Genomic DNA, 24275 nt, shown 5'->3' with positions numbered 1-24275 from the left:
TACACTCAGACCCGCTGGCCTCACTCACTCAACATGTTTCCTTCCCACACTTCTCAACTCGCACATCGCTGATTTCTGCCATCCTGCTCACTACATCCCCTAACTACCTCGTGCTCCCACGTCGTCCCTTAAACTACAGCACGTTCCATTTAACCTACGTAGCTAAGCTACGTCCCCTCTACACACTCGCAGTCTGTCACTGTCCTCAAAATCCAAAAATCATTTTCCCAACCTAAATCTCAACTACAATCCCTCCAATTAATCCATTCCACGTGCTCCATGAGGACTTACCCCTGCCCCATGAAGCCGGTCTAACTAACACTAACCCTTCCCTCTAACTAGTTGTGTCCTGTGCCCTGGCTAGGGGTCTTCCACTCCTTGCCCGGGAATCCTGTTCACCCGAAAGCGAGGCTTGCTTTTGTTCTCCATTTTTTTTTCCACATGCGCAGCACTAGCGCGGCAACTCGCAGCTCTCGCACCTTGCACCTTGCCCGTGACGTCATGCAGCTGCTCGCGTACTTCGTCCCTACGGACGGCTACACCATCCGGCAGCGATTCACCCTCCTGCCGGATCCCAACCACACGTGCAGCCATGACGTCACCCTTCGCATTCCAAAAGCAAACCTTCATTTCGAGGGGTTCCCCACGCGAACACATGTGCTCTGCCTGTCCGTGACCTGTGTCGTGCGCTCTGCGAACAGAACACACTGCGCAGGCCACATTGAGATTCACACACACGCCCGCCTGGAGAACCCATCCGTTCCGAATTTGTTATCCAGCCTAGCTTTTGTCCGTCGCGGGATCGGCAACATTCACCGCGGGCGTTTCCGGACCAGGTTTCACTCCTGCAAGCACGCACGTGGCGGCCTCGTATGTTGCACAGCACGGACCTCGCGCTTGCCGCTGGGCAAACCCGGCGCGGTCCCCAATACAGCTACGGCCGCTACCCGGCCTTTGTCGCCGTCGTCGTTGCACTTTCCATTCCCTCCACGCGCTCAAACTCCCGCGTGTCACGAGACTCACACACCTCGAGATGGCACTCGGACATGCGGTTTTGTGTTCTTGCATGCCGACCGCCATCTCCCTTGCATGCCGCTCTCTCACACACACGGTTTCTGTCACACATCGACTTTCACTCACACAGGGGGTCTCACTCGCACAATGCGTGCCGGAAAGCACGCATCTCCGTGCACTCGCAAACATGCACACCTGCACAACCACACTGGGGATTCGCGCCACCACTAGGGGTCTCGGGGTCTCCATACCCCCCCCAAGCTGCACGTGCACCTGTCCACAGCACTCGCCCCCTCTAACTCGCTTGACACGACCGAACCCACCTGGTCGCGATCAGCTTCAAGGGAGCATAGCGTCTCCCTCCGTTCCTGAAGGAGGCTATCCGGCTGCTTGCACCGGGTCACGACACATTCCCCGAGCTCCCCCTCATCGTCCTCCACTAACTCTGTGAGTGTGTGTGTTCATCTTTCACCCCATCTTTATCGTGTAGTCTCTCCTCTACTTTTTCTATCTCTCGCGTCTCTATTTGCATTTCTGTCACCTCATGTCTATTAGTTTCTTCCTGGATCTTTGTCCCTGCTTCCTCCTTCATTTTATTTAATTCATTCTCAATTCGGTCTATCTCCCGTGTCTCTGGCAATACTTCTATTTCCCTCTTTGTCTCTGTTGCTTCCCTCTTCTCCATTTTTATTTGTGTCTCCTTTATTAGGGTTGGTCCCAATTGTTCCTTTACTTCATCCGACGAGTGGTGTCAATCAAGTCCTGCACCACCAACATTGCTCCTTGTGGTGATATCACACGTCCCTCCTTATTGTGTTCTACTTCCTGGCTCCTTTTGAGTCGTTCCTCCTCTTGGAACTTTTTGAGTTGTTCGTTCTCTTTCCGGAGTTTTTCAATCTCCGTGGACGCCAATTCTGCTTTCTCCTCGAGTTGGTTAATTTCAAACTTGTACAGTTTTTGTTTTCTCTCCCCCTGTTCCTCTCTTTCTTCCCTCTCCAATGTCATTGTTTCTTTCAACTGGCTTAGTTCTTTTTCCTGTTTCGTTCGTTGTTCTTTGTCTATCTCCTCGCACTCCAGCCTCGCGTTTTCTTTCAATTAGTCAACCTCAAATTCATGTTCTTTTTGTTTTCTATTCCACTGTTCCTCTCGTTCTTCCTTCTCCAATCTCGTTGTGTCCTTCAATCGCCTGATTTCTCCTTCCTGCTTCGTTCCTTGCTCCTTCACTCTCTCCTCGTACTACAACCTATTTTTTTCCTTTTGTCGTTCCGTTTCAAATTCATACTCTTTTTGTTTTCTATTCCACTGTCTCTCTTGTTCCTCATTCTGTAATCTCGCTATTTCCTTCAATTGGCCAATTTCCTTCTCCTGTCTCATTCGTTGTTCTTTTTGTTTTTCACTCCACTGTTTTTCTTGTTCCTCATTCTGTAATCTGGCCTTCGCTTCCAACTGTTTGATCTGTACAGTGTGGTTCCTTAACGTTTCATTCTCTGTTTCCGTTCTTTCTCTCCGCAACATCCTCAACTCCTTTTGTAATTCCCTCTCTTTGGCTTCGTGTTTTATTATCTCATAAATTTTTTTCCATTTTTCCTCTCTCTGTCTCTCTTCCTCCTTACTCCTTTCATCCCTTTTCTCACTCATTTCATCCCTTTTCTTTCTCATCTCCGCATACTCCAACTTTGCTTTTTCCCCTTGTTGTTCCTGATATTCCTGTTCTCTTTTTACCTTCTCTTCTTGTTGCTTTACTTCCAAATCGTGGTCGCATTTTTTTTCCAACTTATTTTCCCATTCTTCTTCCATGTGCTTTTTATCCCGGGAGTTACCAATTCGCTCCTCCTCCATTCTCTCTCTTAGCTCGCTCGTCCCTTGTTCCCACTTATGGATACTCAATTCTATTTTCCTCACTTTTCCTTTTAGTTCTTTGAACTGTCTTGACTTTTCCAACCATTCTTCTTCCCTTTGCTCCAGATGTACCTCTCCTCTTTTTATCTTCAGTTCCATGCTCTCCCTTATCTGATTGCCTAATCTTACTTCTTCCTTTAGTTGTTTTAATTCCAAATCGTGTTTCCATTTTTCCTTTTCGAGCTCAGCCCTCCATTCTTCTTCCAATTGTTTCCGAAGCCCGCCAATGTCCGCCTGCCTCGCCTGCCATGACCACGGGTTTGAAATGGTGTCTGAAAGCACTCGCCTCGTGTCATGCCGTTCGTTGCGCTAAAAATAGCCGCCTGCTCCGTGCCGCGCCAAGGTGCGATCGCGCCGCCATTGTGCGATTCCGTTTGCCCGCAAAGTCTGTGCTCATGAGCTCCCCCGTGGATTAAAATTACAAAAGGAACCGTCCCAGGCCATGGATTCTACATTATAACACATCTAATCCACCCGGCACCCGTTCGCCTTAAAAAGCCATCTTATTTCTCGGAATAATTTAAATCGCTCGAATTTGGTGGGAATCGAGGGTCGCTCCACTCACCCCTGAACCGATTCCCGCGAATTTAGTTGGAGGCGGGATGGATTTGAATCCCACTCCCGGACACCAGTGTTACGAATTCTGGCCCACCAGGCGTGCGAGCGATTGCGTAACTCCAATCGCAACCGCTTCGCCCACCGGACGGACAATTCAGTCGTGACCCTCCTGGAACTACCGCCAGGAGCCAGTCACGGGTGGGGGTTTAACCTCATCACGATCGTGCCAATTGCCCACCCGCACAGGATAGGGTTGCTCGCCAAATTCGACCTACCTAAGTACCTGCGCGAGTGGTCGACCGGGCGATCGTACCTCACCGCAGGTCGGCCAAGGACACGAACCGCTTAAGCGGTCCGTTCCGTGCTTCAGGGATAACCGAGCAGTGTTATCGTCGACCTCGACGGATCAGATTCTCTTCTTTACCCTGGGTGTTCAAAACCCACTACTAATTTATTCCACGATTCAAGATGGCACTTTCAATGAGGAAAGAGATGACGAACGGGATACATTTCACACAAGGACATTTATTATTGCAAGCACATATTACAAACACAACACAAGCAAGGAATCATGCAATATACAAGCGACAAAGAAAGTACTACTACCGACTGCGATGATGTACAGTCACTTACACAGGTTTACTTAACAGACGGCGCCACCAGTTGCACACAAAAAAAACAAAGGAAAAAACCCTCCTCACAGGCAAGGGGGGTAAACGGGGTCCGTAGACCTTTATTGCCGTGGGCCATGGATGACCGAATAGGCCCGCGAGACAGTGCTCTTTACCTGCCTCCTCGAGGGGTGACGGTCGCGAGCCCTCTCCGGCACTCTCCTCTCGTGCGCGCTTCAACCCGGGACCACTGCTCGCAACCCTCACGACTTGGCGCCCAGAGGGAGAGACGAGCCTTCGCCGATCCAGAGCCCACTTTGACGATCCAGAGCCCGACGAATCCAAACACGATGATCCAGAGCCCGAAGAGTCCAAACACAACTATCCAGAGCCCGAAGAGTCCAAACACAGCTATCCAGAGCTCGAAGAGTCCAAACACAGCTATCCAGAGCCCGAAGAGTCCAAACACAACTATCCAGAGCACGAAGAGTCCAAACACGACGATCCAGAGCCCGAAGAGTCCAAACACGACGATCCAGAGCCCGAAGAGTCCAAACACGACGATCCAGGGCGAAGAAGAGGAGAGCTCAAACATGACGTCCACCAAGAGAGAGAAGCACTCGACCCCGACAGAGAGAGAGAGAGAGGAAGAATCCAACACGATGATCCAGGCAGGAGAGAGGCCGAGCCCGCGCGCGGTCCGCCCTATATAGTGCGGGGCTCCGCGACTTCGCTCCACCCCCTTTTTGGCTCCGCCTCTCCTCTCGCCCTTTCGAGAAGCTCCTCAAAAAGGGGAGTTCCCTCCTCACGGCCGCCTCACACCCCGTATCCACCAATCGCCAGCGAGCTCTCGCAGCCTCTTCCGTCAGCCCCGGCGCCGCAAAATAGGCGGGAAAACTCATGCGCCCTTGTAGGCCTTTCACAGGGCCTTCGTGTGAAGTCTTTGGATGGTCCAAAATAACGATAGAACAGAAAAACGGCTATCTCAAAGAGTCGCAGCCCGGTGAATCACACAAATTCCCTTTAAACAACTGTGGGGAACTATCTGCACATAAACTTAGCGTCATAATTGATCTAAGGACCCTTTATGGTGTATTGCGAATTTCCACAGCCGTAACTATATATATATATATATATATATATATATATATATATATATATATATATATATATATATATATATATATATATATATATATATATATATATATATATATATATGTATATGTATATTTGTATATATACATATATATATATATATATATATATATATATATGTGTGTATATATATATATATATATGTATATGTATATTTGTATATATACATATATATATATATATATATATATATATATATATATATATATGTGTGTATATATATGTATATATATATATATATATATATATATATATATATATGTGTATATATATGTGTGTATATATATGTATATATATATATATATGTATATATATATATGTATATATATATATGTATATATATATATATATGTATATATATATATGTATATATATATATGTATATATATATATATATATGTATATATATATGTATATATGTATATATATATATATGTATATGTATATGTATATATATGTATATGTATATATATATATATATGTATATGTATATATGTATATGTATATGTATATATATATATATGTATATATATATGTATATATATATATGTATATATATATGTATATATATGTGTATATATATATACATATTTATATATATTAATATATATATGTATATATATATATATCTATATATATATATATATATATATATATATATATATATATATATATATATATAAATACTCTCTATTTCTTGCTGTATGGTAGAGAGCCCAGAGGGCCCTTGCACCTCCTGTTTGAACGTTGGGTAGAATCCCCACCGTCCACAGAATGTTCCATACTGGACCACATCCACGAGGCTTGCTCGAGGATACACGATGCCTTCAAAGCGGCCGGTATCAGCCTGACGGATTAAGCCGTAGAGCGAAAGCTCCCTTACGACAAGAAGGCGTAGGCGGTGAGTTTCAAAGTTGGCGATCCGGTTTTGGTCCATCTGCCACATGCCGGAAGGCCCATGGTAACCTCTTATTAGGGGCCTTATCTCATCCGTGGGAAAGTCGGTAGCCATACTTACGTGGTGGACATGCCAGACAAGCGGATAAAAAAACGGATCACCCATGTCAACGCGTTAAAGCCGTGAGCGGGGCGACCGCATACGGTCGCTCTAATAGGTGCCGCGGAGCACAGCAGCGACCTCCTAGGTGACGGAGGCAACGCAAGATGCCTCCCGGAGTATATCACTCCAACTCCCCTCGAGGTGTCCTTTGACCCAACCGAATATTGGGTGGATCAAAGTCCCATGAAAGATCAGTTGCCGCAGTTGGAGCCTTTGACTCAACCACAGAAGAGAGATATGCAGGTGCTGTTTCGGGGCTATCCTAGTCTGTTCTCCGGCGGGATTGGAACCATGAGAGGTGTTCTCCATAACATCAACACCGGTGACCACCCGCCCATACGCCAATCATTCTACCGTGTGTCCCTGGAGAAAACTGACGTCATGAGACAAGAAGTCTCCAAGATATTGGATTTGGGTGTCTATCGACCAAGCAACAGCGAGTGGGCCTCTCCGCTCATTTTAGTCAAGAAGGCAGTATGTGCATGTGTATGTGCATGTGCTCACCTTTGAGGGAGGGTCCTCTCCAAAACCCAGTGCCTCATCGGTACGAGTGCATTTCCTATATCTATCTTATTCTAAGTGAGTCATAAGTCCCTGGACACGGTTTTAACTGCGACTTTTTAACGGACACGGTTTTAACACGGACATCAAAGCGACTGCAGAACATCGCATGTTATCTGTTGATGAACTTAAACAACGCATTCAGGAAGCATCTGGCACCATGACGCACGGTATTTTGCGTCGGGCCGTCATAAGGCTGCACTCGATGTTTAAAGATGTTTAAAAGATGTTTTATAATTGTTGTAAGCCTGGTGTTGGCTTCGTGGTTAGCGTGGTGGCTTGGGATCCTAGGGTCCTGAGTTCAATCCCTGTTGGCCGCTGAATTAAAATACACCGTGAGGTTGACTCAGCCTGTCATCCTTCCGAGGTCGGCAAAATGAGCACCAGTGTTCTGGTAAGGGGGACACTGCATCAGCGGCATAGCCGTGTCCCAACCAATGATGCAACCAGTAGTCACAGGCTGCACTCAATAGAGAGAGATAATTTTTGTATTCCAGTTATATGTTGTTACTCCTGTTTTTTATTTGTTTCTGTAATTACAGTAATATGTTATTGCTCCTTGGGATTATGGCTCATCCTGATAGATGGTATAAATAAATCTTGTACAAACAGCTCAAAAGGAAGCTCATGGGATTTTGGACTCACCCTGCAATTAAATAGCTTCATATACATTTTCACGGAAGAAAAGTTTCATTTATCTATCACTTTATTCAACATATCCTAATCTAGATTTTTCTTTAAAAAAAAAAAAATAATTTGAGCATATCATCTTGCAGTGTACCCCCAATTCACCTATTCGGTGGATAGAAAACTCTGCAAGAAGAACCGCATCCCTATACCCTCATGTGTAGTCGTAGCTGTAAGAGACAGATACCCGGAGGAAGATGGCAACTACGAGGGCTACCATGAATCTACACGCATAGATTGAAATTTCACACCATTCTCATTTTGACGTTGTGCAGCCCTCTGTTTTCTATTAATGAACCATGATCGTAATAATAATACCATGACACCATCATTATTGTTTGCATTGGAAATTAATTTAATAATCGAGATAGAGAATTCAATGATACAAATCATATTACAAGGTGAAGAATCATAATGAAGGAGTGGTGAATTGATTTACATACATCTTCTGCATTTTCTTAACTTGTTACACAGTCTGATGACCCATGAATAGTGTACATATAATATGTACATACTATATCTCCACTTATTTTACATGTAACATTTGTAATAGAATCATGGATTTACTTTGAATATACCATGAAAGAGGTAGAGAGACAAAGTTTGACATGGATATACCATGGATATATCCTACCTTTTCCCCACACTCCCCCTTCTCTCCCATCTCCCCCTTCTCTCTCCCCCCTCCTCAATATTAGTCACCAACTTTGTTTCCCCCCCTGCCCCATCCTCCTGTGGGTGGAGTTAGTCTGAGCATCCATACACACAACAACCAATTGATTGACAGCTCGTTAGTCCCACCCAGAGGTGGAGTTATGAGCAAACAGACACGAACTTTGCTTTATATAATATAAATGAGCTGTATCTCAATGTCGGCTTCCATTGCAACCATAATCATAACTCTGACAAAGTAATCAACAAATATCTGTCTCCTTGGATGTCTCCAACATCTCCCTGTCTGCCTGCTGATGATGGATCAGGTGTTTCATCAGCTGTCTCTGTCAATGCAGCTTCTTCCTTTTGACATTCATTGAGAACCTTCAAACATTGAGCACCTCACGTTTTATATTTACAGGATAACCGCATTACTTCCGCCACCAAAGGTGAAGGAGGTTACGTTTTCACCCCTTTCTGTCTGTTTGTTAATTGCCGGGATCCTTCGGATTTCGGCAATTATGTTGGTCGGTTTTGTGTCATTTGTTTGTTTGTGTGCAGGATATCTTGTCGCCCTGACGCGTCCGGAGTTGACGGATCCGGATGAAATTTTGTGGGCAGGTTGGGTGTGTGACAAGGACGAATGAATTCGATTTTGGTGAAGATCCGAATTCGGATCCGACTACTCAAATTTTTTAAGTGATTCTTCACCATTGAGAGGTAGGGCTAAACTACTATATAGCACGATATCTGAAAAAGTTGTGCACGGACTCAGATGAAACTTGGTGGACAGGTTGGGTGTGACCACGACAAATTGATTCGATTTTTGTGAAGATCCGAATCCGGATCTGTATACAAGAATTATTTCATTCAAAAAGTGATTCTTCATCCTTGAGAGATAGGGCTAAACTTATATATAGCATGATATCGCAAAAGGTTATTGGACAGATTCTGATGAAACTTGGTGGACATGTTGGGTATGTGACCTTGACAAATTGATTCAATTTTGGTGAAAATCCTGATCTGGATACAAGAATTATTGTTATTATTTTTTAAGTGATTCTTCATCATTGAGAGATAGGGCCAAAAACAATACACAGCATGATATTTCAAAAATGTATTGGGCCTGATATGTTCTCCTGGATCAGGCATTACATGGTGGAGCTATGCACTTTACTGAATGCTCTTCATTGGTAGAGAAAATAATGAACATTTTGGATCCGATTTCTCAGTGCTGTTACAGCCTGGAGCACAAGAAGTTGGCATAGTTTGTTTGGTGTGAACGGCCAAAGGGATTAAGCACTCATGATGTCACACTCAAAGTTCAAGGTCGCAGATTTCTCCAAGCTGCGATCGCTTCCGGGTTTTGACTCGAAGTACTAAATCATGGCATAAATGTATGTATTATATTTTTGGAGGTTTCTTTTCACTACGAATCGCCTGCAATACTTTCCAGAAGTGGTCTATGTTGTTAGCAGGTAAAATGTTTAATATTAATTATTATTTACCTATTTGTTTTTGAGCACGGGCCCTTTGTTGGCCCAGGCCCTCAGTCAGTGCCCGATTGCTCGAATGCTCATTCCGCCTCTGACAAAATTAAATAGCAAGGTATTTTTTCACCAAGATTGACAGTGACAGAACTGGAGGGCAGAGTTTGAGAGTGAAAAAGCGGAAGCTTAGAACAGGATCAAGGCAGGAGTTAATGTGTGGAATGGTCTTCCAGGGGAGGTGGGAGCAGCAGGCACAGTTGATAGGTTTAAAATTGATTTGGATATGTACTTGGAAGCAATGAGCACTGGGTGTTACAGGAATATTGGCAGGAATGGTATGCTGATTAAGATTAGGCAGGTGTGATTGAATTGGAGATGTCCAATTGACAAGTCTTAGGCCAAGACATGGTCGAGCAAGACATAGGGACTTTATCATCACATTTGGGTGTTCGTGTATATTGTGTCAAGTGAAAATGTGTTGTAATTTTGTTTTTATATTTCGCAAAATAAAAGTAGAGTGCATTGGGATTGTTTTGTGTTCCTGGGTTGTCATGAATGTGGAGACAACACGGGCTTAATGGGCCAAGTGGCCTCTACTTGTATCTGGGTTTCCTTGTGTCGTCGTCCTGTTTTTTTTTTGTGAAAAAGAACAAAAGAAGGCATCTTCTTTACTTTTTCCCTTCCCAATCTATGCTTTTTCAAGGTCAAAACCCGTGTCGTGTGGAGCAAGAGTGCAGCATTTTGCTTTGTCGATTGTCGTGTGATTTCTGGCATGAGAGTAGGTGTAAAACAGCTTCTCAAAGACCTGGCACTCTTGAATAATGCATGGCTTGAAGAACGAGCCGCGACATCGGCATCACTATTTGCAGCTGGTGGACCCATCTTGGTTGCACCGCACCAAGCTAATGCCAAGCTGGGGCATCGCACGTGTCACTCCGGTCCTAATTTGGATGTGCAGGGTAGAAGGCTGCTCGTTTGGTTCGCAAAAGAACCTTTTCACCAGCTCCATTTCTGCAAGAACTAATGAGGATTTTTTTATTTTTTTTTGGAAAAGGGGCAGTCTTACACGATTGGTGAACGTGCAAGCTTGATCCATCGCATGCTTTGAATAGCAAATCAGTTTCCTTTGATGTACATTCTGCAGTTGTCAACCTATTTAGTTGAGAGTTCAAAGCGTTTACATGTGCTTTAATAGATCCTTCCAAGCAGCCAACCCAGCAAGAACCATGTGCCGTTCGTTCACAAGTCTTAGGCCAATAAATGGTCGAGCAAGACAAAGGGACTTTGTCATCACACTTGGGTGTTCGTCGTCGTGCTTGCCTTTGTACAACGAAGATACGATGACGAGTGTGCTTGAGTACCTAGTCTTGGAAGCTGTCTCTTGTGTTGAACCTGGCCAAACTCTGATCTGATATGATCCTTGCAGCGTCAGTTATGATCAGGAATGTAATGAAGCTGAGTTTTTGAAACTGTTTCAAGAAATAAACTCACGAGGAATAAATGAATCGGCAGCACACGACAAGGGGAAGTTGAAAACGTTGACGACAAGAACATGGAGCTTGGTGAGGAGATTATTGAAATTCGCTGTATTTCATCTATTATTTTAAGCTTTACTTTTTCTGTCACCAATGATGTTCCAGTTGATGCCCTTTAGATTCATAATAGCAGGACATTGTCACTTTCAGCCTAAAAGGCTTTGCCAAAGCCCATAAAGGTCCATCTTCTACTCCTGATAATGCGATTTCCAAAGTCCTCCTGTCGTGGGGAATTAATTTCTAAAAGCCCATTTTATGAGGCCAAAAGCCCAAGAATATAGAGGTGATTCATCTGATCATCAGATGATTCAGATGATTTGACAGGGATGTCTTCAAAGCGAACAGCTTGAATTATGCTTCTGTTGCATTTTCATTTTGAAGAGAAGCAGCGCCTGTTGAATGAGAGATGTATGGCCTGTATTGTCTTGGTAGAGTTTCATCACATACTTCCACCTATCTCCTGTGAGATGGCGATGGTACACGTTGTACAGATTGTACTTCTAGGCTAATAAAGCTGTACTGCCTGTCCTCATTTTGCTTGGCCCAATTTCACTTGGCTATTTATGGAAAAGTATAAAAACACCTTTGGTGTTTACTATCCACACCAAATCGCTCTGCAGACATTGAGAGCCAACTGCAGAGCTTTGCTGACACCACTTCATGTAGACCAGGCAGGTTTCTCTCGCTCTCTGATAGCACTTGATGAGCCAGGTTAGTTTTTATCAATAATCTGAGACTTCATTCTGACCGAATTTCATTTTTCAGAAGCGTAGAGTCCAAATCCTAAATATTCCTGCCATTTGGTCAGATTTAAACCCTCAAACCCTTGAATGCTAGTCTTGTTTCCAATCTCTCAGCCACCAGCAATTCCTACTTTTAAGTTACATTTTTTTCATTGAAATAGCTCTCCATCTTTTGCTTTGTTCTACAGATACAAAGGCCTGTGAATGCATGAGCACAATGAGCCCCTCATAAGTATATTGGGCTATCTCATATCCATGGCCAAATAGAGTTTGTTTCCGGACGCGTCCGGGCGTTGTCTGTCTCCGGACGCGTCCGGGCGTCGTCTGTCTCCGGACGCGTCCGGGCGTCGTCTGTCTCCGGACGCGTCCGGGCGTCGTCTGTCTCCGGACGCGTCCGGGCGTCGTCTGTCTCCGGACGCGTCCGGGCGTCGTCTGTCTCCGGACGCGTCCGGGCGTCGTCTGTCTCCGGACGCGTCCGGGCGTCGTCTGTCTCCGGACGCGTCCGGGCGGCGTCTGTCTCCGGACGCGTCCGGGCGTCGTCTGTCTCCGGACGCGTCCGGGCGGCGTCTGTCTCCGGACGCGTCCGGGCGGCGTCTGTCTCCGGACGCGTCCGGGCGGCGTCTGTCTCCGGACGCGTCCGGGCGGCGTCTGTCTCCGGACGCGTCCGGGCGGCGTCTGTCTCCGGACGCGTCAGGGCGGCGTCTGTCTCCGGACGCGTCAGGGCGGCGTCTGTCTCCGGACGCGTCAGGGCGGCGTCTGTCTCCGGACGCGTCAGGGCGGCGTCTGTCTCCGGACGCGTCAGGGCGGCGTCTGTCTCCGGACGCGTCAGGGCGGCGTCTGTCTCCGGACGCGTCAGGGCGGCGTCTGTCTCCGGACGCGTCAGGGCGGCGTCTGTCTCCCGGACGCGTCAGGGCGGCGTCTGTCTCCCGGACGCGTCAGGGCGGCGTCTGTCTCCCGGACGCGTCAGGGCGGCGTCTGTCTCCCGGACGCGTCAGGGCGGCGTCTGTCTCCGGACGCGTCAGGGCGGCGTCTGTCTCCCGGACGCGTCAGGGCGGCGTCTGTCTCCCGGACGCGTCAGGGCGGCGTCTGTCTCCCGGACGCGTCAGGGCGGCGTCTGTCTCCCGGACGCGTCAGGGCGGCGTCTGTCTCCCGGACGCGTCAGGGCGGCGTCTGTCTCCCGGACGCGTCAGGGCGGCGTCTGTCTCCCGGACGCGTCAGGGCGGCGTCTGTCTCCCGGACGCGTCAGGGCGGCGTCTGTCTCCGGACGCGTCAGGGCGGCGTCTGTCTCCGGACGCGTCAGGGCGGCGTCTGTCTCCGGACGCGTCAGGGCGGCGTCTGTCTCCGGACGCGTCAGGGCGGCGTCTGTCTCCGGACGCGTCAGGGCGGCGTCTGTCTCCGGACGCGTCAGGGCGGCGTCTGTCTCCGGACGCGTCAGGGCGGCGTCTGTCTCCGGACGCGTCAGGGCGGCGTCTGTCTCCGGACGCGTCAGGGCGGCGTCTGTCTCCGGACGCGTCAGGGCGGCGTCTGTCTCCGGACGCGTCAGGGCGGCGTCTGTCTCCGGACGCGTCAGGGCGGCGTCTGTCTCCCGGCGCGTCAGGCCGGCGTTTGTCTCCCGGACGCGTCAGGGCGGCGTCTGTCTCCCGGACGCGTCAGGGCGGCGTCTGTCTCCCGGACGCGTCAGGGCGGCGTCTGTCTCCGGACGCGTCAGGGCGGCGTCTGTCTCCGGACGCGTCAGGGCGGCGTCTGTCTCCGGACGCGTCAGGGCGGCGTCTGTCTCCGGACGCGTCAGGGCGGCGTCTGTCTCCGGACGCGTCAGGGCGGCGTCTGTCTCCGGACGCGTCAGGGCGGCGTCTGTCTCCGGACGCGTCAGGGCGGCGTCTGTCTCCGGACGCGTCAGTGCGGCGTCTGTCTCCGGACGCGTCAGGGCGGCGTCTGTCTCCGGACGCGTCAGGGCGGCGTCTGTCTCCGGACGCGTCAGGGCGGCTTCTGTCTCCGGACGCGTCAGGGCGGCGTCTGTCTCCGGACGCGTCCGGTCGGCGTCTGTCTCCGGACCCGTCCGGGCAGTAATTAATGCTCCACCGTACATCTGCCTTACTTTCCTCGCTCCCCTCCTCTCTCCTCCCCTCTTTTTCTCCCTCCCTCTTTTAGTATTTCCATCAGTGAAGCGATGGGTGGTATTTGGTAGTACTTTGGTTTTAATGTCGATAAAATACAATTTCCCTCAAGTCTCGATTCCTAAAATCCTCCCTCTATGGGGCCCCTGGGTGGCATATTTTGCCATCAGGGTGACACAGAAATGTGGCGAATAATAAAATTAAAATAATACTATAAATGGCAGCTGGGGAAAAATGTGGAAACCATATCCATGGGACTTGTCACTTTAAACTAAAATAAATGAATCTTGATTACAATTCCATGTATGCTCTCCAATAAAGGAAGTACAGAGATGAGGCAGTGCATGCATTTATACACATCAGTGGGGGTTTTTATTTTTAGGATAATTATTTTTGGCAATCATTATATATTTTGATTATCTTTCACCATTAAAAATAATTTATTTAAAGTTGCATGCTTTCATGAACACGTGTAGACATTTCGTTTTCACCCATAATCAATCATATTTTCTGGGAATATTTTCAACCAAGTGGGGTGACTTTCCAATCGGGTTTCACCTTTACTAACCTTCCCAGACATTGTTAAGATGTAACTACCTCTGCCACCGAAGGTGGTGGTGGACAGAGGTTATATTGTTGTGGTGCTGGGTCTCGGTGGCGAGCACGACCCCTAGAGGGAGCAGTAGAGTCGGCTCCACCGAACACACCAGAATTTAGGTCGTGACCCTCAGATAAATCCGAAGGTACAGGTCCCTTACAGGACCACGAATTGCTAATAATTTGACCGTGTGGAGTAGGGTTAATTGCCAACTTCAATATACCTAAGTACCCACGTGGCAAAGCTTCCCGGGGAATTCACACCCTCGGCAGGCCTCGAGCGGAACGAGCCGTTACCGTGCTCAAACCGTGTGTAACCCGAGCGGATGGTTACCGAGGCCCGTCGGTCCAAATGTACAACTACGGCAACGGCCTTCCTAATCCCCAATACGCACCGTGGCAAACCAATGGCAGAAATGACAAAGAACGAGCTAGTACATTCAACAAGAGGGGGATTTATTAACAACAATAATTGGGGAGGGGAACACAGAGCAGAGTTATCACGAATATGCAGTTCAATAATGTACAACAAAAAGCACTTACACGATTCTACCTGACAAGACAGGCCCGCACACAGGCCCGCACACAGACACGCACACCCAGAAAAGAAATGGACCCGCAGGGTTTTTATTCGGCTCTCCAGCCGAGGAGGATAGTCCGGCTGGGAGTCAGAACGGCTGGCTACCTGGCCGCGAGTGCGCGGCTGGTCGATCGCACTTTCGGAGCTCGGGTCGTCAAAGGGCCTGTGAGCTCTTTTGCGATCCATGTGGAGGGACCGGAACCCACACGGTCAGCTTCTCACCAAGCGCCGAGGAGAAGACCAGGGGCGAAGACCGGCGACCACCAAGGAGCACGCAGCAGGCCAGAACACTGGGGAGCGGGCGGACGACCAACAACACGACCACCACCTCAGGGACCGCGAACTCCGACACTTCGACCAACCACGAGCACCACCAACACGAACCCCGATACCAGCTCCGACACTCGCTCCGACACTTTTCCTCGTCCGAACGCGCCGACAATTATCCCCTCCTTCTCCAGAGGGGAGGAGCCGCCTCCTCCGACCCGCTCTCCCTCACTGGACAGTTTTGGCACGCAAATCCGCTCATCGCCTCTGTCACTGGCCAAAACAGGCACCAAGTCCGTTGATTGGTCCGGGAGGCGTGGTGACATCACGCGGACTGCCCCTCACACAGTGGAGGAGTCCCATTGGTCGAGGGACGGCAACCTCGCTCGCATCATCCGATTGGCTGGGGCGATGAAAATCTCCGCCCACGTACGTGGTCGAACGCACATGGGCGATGGCATTGATGTTGTTATCGTTGGGGATGTAAAAATCCTAACTATAAAATAATCCACAGCGCACATACACTTAATCACTCATTAAACAAAGGGACGGAACTCTGACTAGAAACACATACTTACCGATATAACTGCTCTATAGGACCTGAATGTTGTGTGCTCATGGTTTCCAGATTCGCAACAATATATTCACCCTTGTTTGTTTGTTTTTCTGTCTGTGAGCAGGATATCTAAAAACGCTGTGGACGGATTCAGACTCAACTTAATGGACAGGTTGGGTGTGTGACGACGATTGATTACATTTTGGTGACGACCCGCATGCGGACACTAGAATTTTAAAGTGATTCTTCACCATTGAGAGATAGGGACAAAACGATATATAGCAAGATATTTCATAATGCTGTGGACGGATTATGACAAAACTTGGTGGATGAGTTGGGTATGTGACAAAAACAGGCTGAGGAGATTTTGGTTAAGGTCCCAATGCGAATCCGGCCTATCAGTGGGCTACAAAACGTAAACTGTTCAGCCTGGTGGAGGTATGCGCTCTACCGAGTGCCATTCCAGTGTATTACTGCAAATGGTAAAATTTTGGAGCAATTTAATTACTGACTGACAGTGTTGTAAAACAGTACCTCAAAACAGTGTGAATGCTCCAGAGAGCTCCAAAAACCTTCGGGCTTCTGGGGCCATAATGTGGGCCCCGAACCTTTCCCGTTATGGTCCGACTCATGCTAAACATTTGCCGACATAAGCTCGTGACAAAGTGCCTGCTTAGCCACAGCTCAGAGGTAGGACAGTCTGATATGCGCACACACACACACACACACACACACACACACACACACACACACACACACACACACACACACACACACACACACACACACACACACACACACACACACACACACACACACACACACACACACACACACACACGAAAGAAAGACCCACTTGCATCTCTCACCTGTGAATGGAGGGAATAGCCAACCAGCTCTCACCTAATCAACTAAACCCAGGTGGCTCAGATTATAGAAATAAATTGACACCTCCCATGCTCCTCCAGCCGAAACTGCTGCGTATAGCAACCAAGAAGCAACCAACTGCTGCATAAAGCAACTTCTTGGTTGAAGATCATAATCCGTCCACAGCTGACCCAACCTTCTTGGTTGCTTTACGCAGCAGTTTTGGCTGGAGGAGCATGGGAGGTGTCAATTTATTTATATAATCCTAGCCACCTGGGTTTAGTTGATCAGGTGAGAGCTCATTGGCTTTCCTTCCATTCACAGGTGAAAGATGTCAGTGGGTCTTTCTTTATTGTTTATATATTGACTGCTTTTTACATTTGCATGTGGTACATGCTTGGGAGCCTCATTGGTATGCATTGCTGTTTGCGCTGTCGCTGATGATTCGTCAATAAGCGATGAAACCGGTCCGGCAGCTGAGCGGGTGTGTAGCATTGGGATTCTCAGATGTGTACTGTTTGTGAATGTCTTTATAGCTGTGGAGGAACTCTGGGAAGGATTTGATACAGCATAGCGCAAACCTTGTGTCGGCCTTCTTGGTTGCTTTACGCAGTAGTTTCGGCTGGAGGAGCATGTGAAGTGTCCATATATATATATATATATATATATATATATATATATATATATATATATATATATATATATATATATATATATATATATATATATATATATATATATATGATGTGTATATATATATATATATATATATGATGTGTATATATATATATATATATATATCATATATATATATATATATGATGTATATATATATATATATGATGTATATATATATATATATATATATGATGTATATATATATATATATATGATGTATATATATATATATATATGATGTATATATATATATATGATGTATATATATATATATATGATGTATATATATATATGATGTATGTATATACAGTAATCCCCTGATATATCGCAGTTCACCAATCGCGTCCCCGGTTCATCACGGGTTTTCCCTTGGAACCTTACAAATTTTTTCTGCGGATTCCCCCGGTATATCGCCGTAATAATATATAAAATATAAATTATTTAAGCAATAAATTATAACGCGTGGCGCTCGACCAGTCACACAACGCACGAGACAAAGTTTCGCTTGTGAACTTCGAATGTTTTCTACGTCTTTTCTCAAAGCCGTACAATGCCGCCCAAACGCCCTGCACCTTCTAAGGCTTCTGGCAAGGAACCGAAGCGCCAGAGGAAGGTCCTGACGCTCCAGGAGAAGGTTAAGGTGCTCTATATGCTTCGGGAAGGAAAAAGGTTTGCCGCGGTTGGACGAGCACTGCCAAACCGACCAGACCAGACAAGTCGATCTCCGGCACCTCAAACCCGATCACTGCCAAACCGACCAGACCAGACGAGTCTATCTCCGACACCTTGAACCCGATCACTGCCAAGGCGACCAGACCAGACGAGTCTATCTCCGGCACGTTGAACCCGATCACTGCCAAAGCGACCAGACCAGACGAGTCGATCTCCGGCACCTCGAACCCGATCACTGCCAAGCCGACCAGACCAGACAAGTCTTTTTTTTGGGATGCATCCATTCATAGCGGATTTTCACTTCTCGCGGGGGAGTGGGGGGGGGGGGTTTGGAACGTAACCCCTGCGATAAACGGGGGATGACTGTACATTTATATAGTTATTTTTTTTGTTGTTTTTAAGGTCGCGGGGAGACCACGGGGGATGTACTGCCTCGGGTTACTTGCCGGACTCACTGGAGTTGCAGGCCATCGCACACGAATAACTCCATGATGTGGCGAGTCTCTAATCGACCATGAAGCCAATAATTCGACCACGTGACCTCGGGTCCTCCATCCAATAAATCGTTTACCTAAAGGTCATGTGATCTCATTACTGGGGAACACGCCTTCGATATGTACTTGTGTTAACCAGATTACCTACCAGATCAGGTGCAGCCGAGCGGAATTACCAAACACGTATCGGCTACGAAGCGAATCTTTGGGGAATAATGTACCAGCTAAGCTCGGGTGCGTGCCATGCTGGACCAATGAAGGAAAACACGAAAACAAGCTGGAAACATTTCTACACAGGGCATTTATTTACAACTAAAGCAAGGAAAGTTATGTGGCACAGTGAATGGGATTTATTGGTATGTACAGCAAAGAAAGCAAGGAATTTGAGGGGTGCGGAAATTGACAAGCAAACTTACAAAAGCAGACACAGAGCAAAGTTATCCCGTATATCTTCTGCAATCTTAATTCATGCTAGGACAGGTGCCAACACACACACACACACACACACACACACACACACACACACACACACACACACACACACACACACACACACACACGGAAGATAAAATATAGCCAGAGAGAAAGAAAGCAGGTGAGGGTAAACGGCGTCTCAATGCTTGGTGTGGTTGGCAGATCAACGCAACTCAGAGCGCTTAGGGAGAGGTAGGTGGGAGAAGTACTGGTTGTGTTTAAGATGTGAGAGTTGGATGTGTGGTGTAGTGCGACGTGGGGGGTGCAGCGTCGTGCAAGAGGAAAATGTGAATGTGAGTCACTATGTTCGCTCCTTCAGTTTGGCTCAAGCAGTCTCCTGGGCTATTGGACACAATATTGGACTGATTGCCACTCCGACGTAGGATACTCAAACGGCTCAATCATCCTTGCAAGCTGGTTCTCATTTTGCCGACCTCTGAAGGATGATAGGCTGAGTCAACCCCTCTTGGTATTAATTTAACGTAAAGCGGGATTTGAACTAAGGACCCAAGGATCCCAAGCCCACTACCCTTACCATTGTCAACACCAGGCATGTGTGTGCATGTATGTAAATTGGACAAGTTCAATACGTACACAATATATATATATATATATATATATATATATATATATATATATATATATATATATGTATATATGTATATATGTATATATATATATATATATATGTATATATATATGTGTATATATGTATATATGTATATATATATATATATATATGTATATATATATATATGTATATATATATATGTATATATATATATGTATATATATATATATATATGTATATATATATATGTATATATATATGTATATATGTATATATATATGTATATATGTATATATATATATATGTATATATATATATATATATATATATATATATATATGTATATATATATATATATATATATATATATATATATATACATATATATATATATATATATATGTATATATATATATATATATATATATATATATATATATATATATATATATATATATATATATATATATATATATATATATATATATATATATATATATATATATATATATATATATATATATATATATATATATATATATATATATACCTTAATGGAGGTTTGACCTCGTATAGATCTTGCTTATGTTGCAAACCTGTGATCTGTGAAACATGTATGTGACATGGGTGTTTGTTGTAGGTACCCTCCGAGCAAACACGCTATGCTGTCGGCAGCATTTTGAGTGAAGGAGAGCCACCAGCCCAAGATTTGGTGAAGATCTATGAAAAGTCTGGCTTCAAAATCTTCTCTTTTCCCGGGGTCACACATGCCGTGACGACCACTTTCCCCTTCCGCACATTTCTGTCAATCTACTTGGCTATTTGGCGTGTCTTTCCAGCCATCAAAACTTACACAGAGGTAACATTGCTTCTTTGCATTCTACTTTTCATTGGTGTTTATGTTTGTGTGCGTGCATCCATTAGCTGAGGATCGGAATGTTTTTTTTGTTGGTGTTATTTATTTATTTATTTTTAATTTTAATTTGTCCTAATGACTTTTGCTAACATGAAGGCATTTTAATTGAAAATTGAATGTCTGGCAAAATCAATTGGTCGTCGAATGTTGGTGCATTTTTCATTTGTTTGGACCGAGTTGTGATTCACAAAGGAAGGCAAATGCTCTCCCAAGCATTTGCTGTTTTGCATTATCTTTCCCATTCAAAAGGTACCACAACTAAGCAACAGACAAAATTTATACTCCTTTCCTCGACGGGCATATATAATTTGATTTCTTGATCACATGACCTTGGATGTTCTCGAGATAAAATTTTTTTTTTTCTGCTTGTCAGGAATTTGGAATGACATCCCAAGTTCATCTGAGGACATAAAGTCATCCACAAAGTGAGGACTTGGCACAATAGGTAGACTAGACCAGGGTGACTATCCCCTCCTTTTGAAGGTCGTTTGTGATCCACTTTGGGTTTTGCTGATTAACAGGGTTTGCATGGTCTTTTAAACTCCTTGAAATTTCTTGAAAAATGAAAATGTATTTTCCAGTCCTGGAAAGTCCTATAAAACTTGTCCAAGTCCTTGAAACTCCTGGAAAATCGAGAAAATTGCACAAATTTCAATAACCTGCTTGGCTCCCGTTCGGAATTGTTAATTCCGCCCCCTGGTCTGTCGGAATTATTAATTCCGCTGGCCTCTTGAAGAAAACATTATCAATTATAACCTTCTGCAAGGATTTAACATTAAAGCCGCACCAAAATGGTTTCACCCATACAGAATCTGCAATGGTCACCACATGAAACGTGCTTTTATGGAATAGTTTACTACAAGGCACAGGGCGAAGAAAACAAAAGATAGACAGACATGAAAACAGGTAGAAAAATAAATGAACCACATTCACGATCTGATATAACAAAAACACACAATACAGGAAATAAAATCTCATCAAAAGGGCCATGAAGGCACAATAAAGGGTGCCCTGCGATGTCTTTCAAAAGATGCAGGTACTCAGGATCAAAAATGCTCCACAATGAACATGTCTTCAGCCCACAGCTGTGGCACCCAGCGAAGAGACGAAGCATCCAGCAGGCAATATCAGCCTCGAAGGTGATGTCAGCCAGGGAAAAGGAAGGAAAGACGTCCTCATCGAAGAGCAACAGTGGGCGGAAACGCATACTCGACAAGCGTGATGCACTAGCATTAGTCCGGACTGAGATGAAACAGGAGAGTAACGGTGGATCAACTGTGTGCAGAGTTAAACATGGGTTGTGAGTATCCTGTCATCGAAAACAGTCAGAAGGGAACATCAGAGAGTGAGATACAATAGCCAGGTTACTTTGCACAAACTGCTCCCAACACCTGGTGATGCTCGGTTGCAGGTCTTGTGGTGCAAGGAGGATAGGCAATGGACTGCTTAGCAGTGCAGGAATGTGATATGGTCTCATGAGTCGTTCTTCACCAAGTTCTCGACTGATTGGCGTGTACACATGTCGCTACAGCCCCGAGTTCCCGGTTCCTACAGTAAAGGATTCTGGCGGTTCCATACTGGTATTGGGCACATTTGCCTAGCATGGCCTGGGTCCACTCATTCTATCAGAAGGTACGGTTGATGCAACGAGCTTTGTTTACCATCCTGAGCAATCTTCTGTATCCCATGATGCAGCATTTCTTCCCTGCTGGGAGGGGTGTCTTTCAAGATGACAATGCTCCAGTCCACAGGGCACATTTTGTCACCGGGTGGCTTGAAGAGCTCGAGGGCGAAGTTGCTCATCTTCCATGACCCTCCCAATTGCTGCACCTCAACCCCATAAAGCATTTGTGGGACTGTCTCGAGAGGTGCCTGAGACCGGGGTTTCTGCCTCCATCAAACCAACGTGAATTGGAGGACTTACTTGTGGAAGAATGGTTTCACATTCATGCAGAGCAGTTACAGACCCTTGTAAACTCCATGCCACGTCATATCCATGCTGTCCTGGATGCACCTGGTGTCCCAACATCCTATCAAGTGACATTCTATTAGTGTTTCCAATTATTATGTTTTGCCACTACTTATCAGTGCATACTAATGACGTCTCTGGTAATGGATTTTGCTAAATAATACATTTTTGATTATCATTAACGAAATTATTTTTTTTTGATTGCCACATCACAACATCACTTTCTTTGTTTTGACGTCCTGAGAGTCTTCAGCGAGCTCCTATTGTTTGCTGAGGTGAGACCAGCTCACAGTTCTTGTTATTCAATTGGTAGAAAGGCAGAATAAACAAAGACTGACTCGGGTTCTTGACTTTCGTTTCACCTTCAGACAACCCTGACGAGATGGGCTCGTTCATACACTTTAACAGCCAAATTAACTTCCTTTGACTACATTTTGGTTTTGTCTCAATGATTTTTAATTTGCATTTATATAAAATGTGTTATTTCTTGATTCACAAATTTATCAATGCCAAGTCGTGAGATTTGAAGTACCTGTTTTTCACTTCACTCAGCTCTCTTCATGTGCAAGCATTGGTTTATGCCTGCCGATGTCTTGTATTTCAGTGATTATCTATTGGATTTAAACATGCAATCTCTGTGACGCCACTCATATCATCCTTGTTCAAGGAACTTTGATGCTGGAGAAGGGCATTTGGCCCGTCTTGCTTGCACTGTCATGCAGGTGCAGGGACATCACCAGGGAGTTGTGTTATATATCAAAATTCTTTAAAAATATATATTTTTTAGTTATGGGGGGGGGGGGTCGGGTATCTTACGGACATCGCAATCAACATGTATACAATCACTCATGTATACCTAAGCTACCTACCAGTCCTTCAATGCTTTCCCAATGGCAACCCCTTTCTCCGAAATGCTTCCAAGTGCCTATGTAATTCCAGTTTATATCTATCTGCTGTTTCTGCTGCCACCACCTTTCCAGGGAGATATTCCATGCATTAATTACTCTTTGGGTAATTACTGTCATTCTTCTCCTCTTTACTCTCAGGCTGTGCCTCCTGATCCTGCTGCTGTCCATTCTACTGAAAAATGCTTCTGCATTTATTTTGTCTATACCATTCATTATCTTAAACATCTCATTGAGTTTCCCTCGTAATCACCTCCTTTCTGATGTAGAAATTTCTGTCTCTTTCAGCTGCCCCTCATAGCCTGAGTCCAAACAGCCCCTGAATCGATCTCGTTAATTTATGTGGAACCCTCTCTATTCCGCAGTTACGGTGTGACCGAAACTGTACACAATATTTGAGGCGTCACTAAATTCCTGTGTAGAATTAACATGACCTCTTTTTATTTATAATCCATCCCCTTACCATGAGGTCACCAGAATGCCTGTTTTGGTTCATATATATTGTAAAATATGAGGATATTATATTATCCCCATGGTTTTTGAAAAAAAAAAAAGGAGGTGGGGGGATATTGTAATCTGGTCCGTCTGTCCATCTGTCCATTCATCATACTCTCTCCTTCTGTGCCACATGACATGAAGGTGCAA

The 24275-nt window shown here is 45.5% G+C and overlaps 1 protein-coding gene across 1 annotated transcript in view; it reads left to right on the top strand.

Moving 5' to 3' along the window:
* Positions 1-24275, top strand: part of TEX264 (testis expressed 264, ER-phagy receptor) — a 233608-nt gene that overhangs the window by 5718 nt on the left and 203615 nt on the right. Inside the window, exon 2 of the mRNA XM_085864029.1 lies at positions 20481-20699. Coding sequence (XP_085720155.1) covers positions 20481-20699 — 219 coding nt within the window. The remainder of the gene's footprint in view (positions 1-20480; positions 20700-24275) is intronic.

Source organism: Eptatretus burgeri, chromosome 18 (assembly GCF_056783735.1).
Source record: "Eptatretus burgeri isolate ZD-2024b chromosome 18, Ebu_testis_v1, whole genome shotgun sequence".
Classification (NCBI taxonomy): Eukaryota; Metazoa; Chordata; class Myxini; order Myxiniformes; family Myxinidae; genus Eptatretus; species Eptatretus burgeri.
Note: the sequence above shows the minus strand (reverse complement) of the source record. Positions and strands in the feature narration are given on the sequence as shown.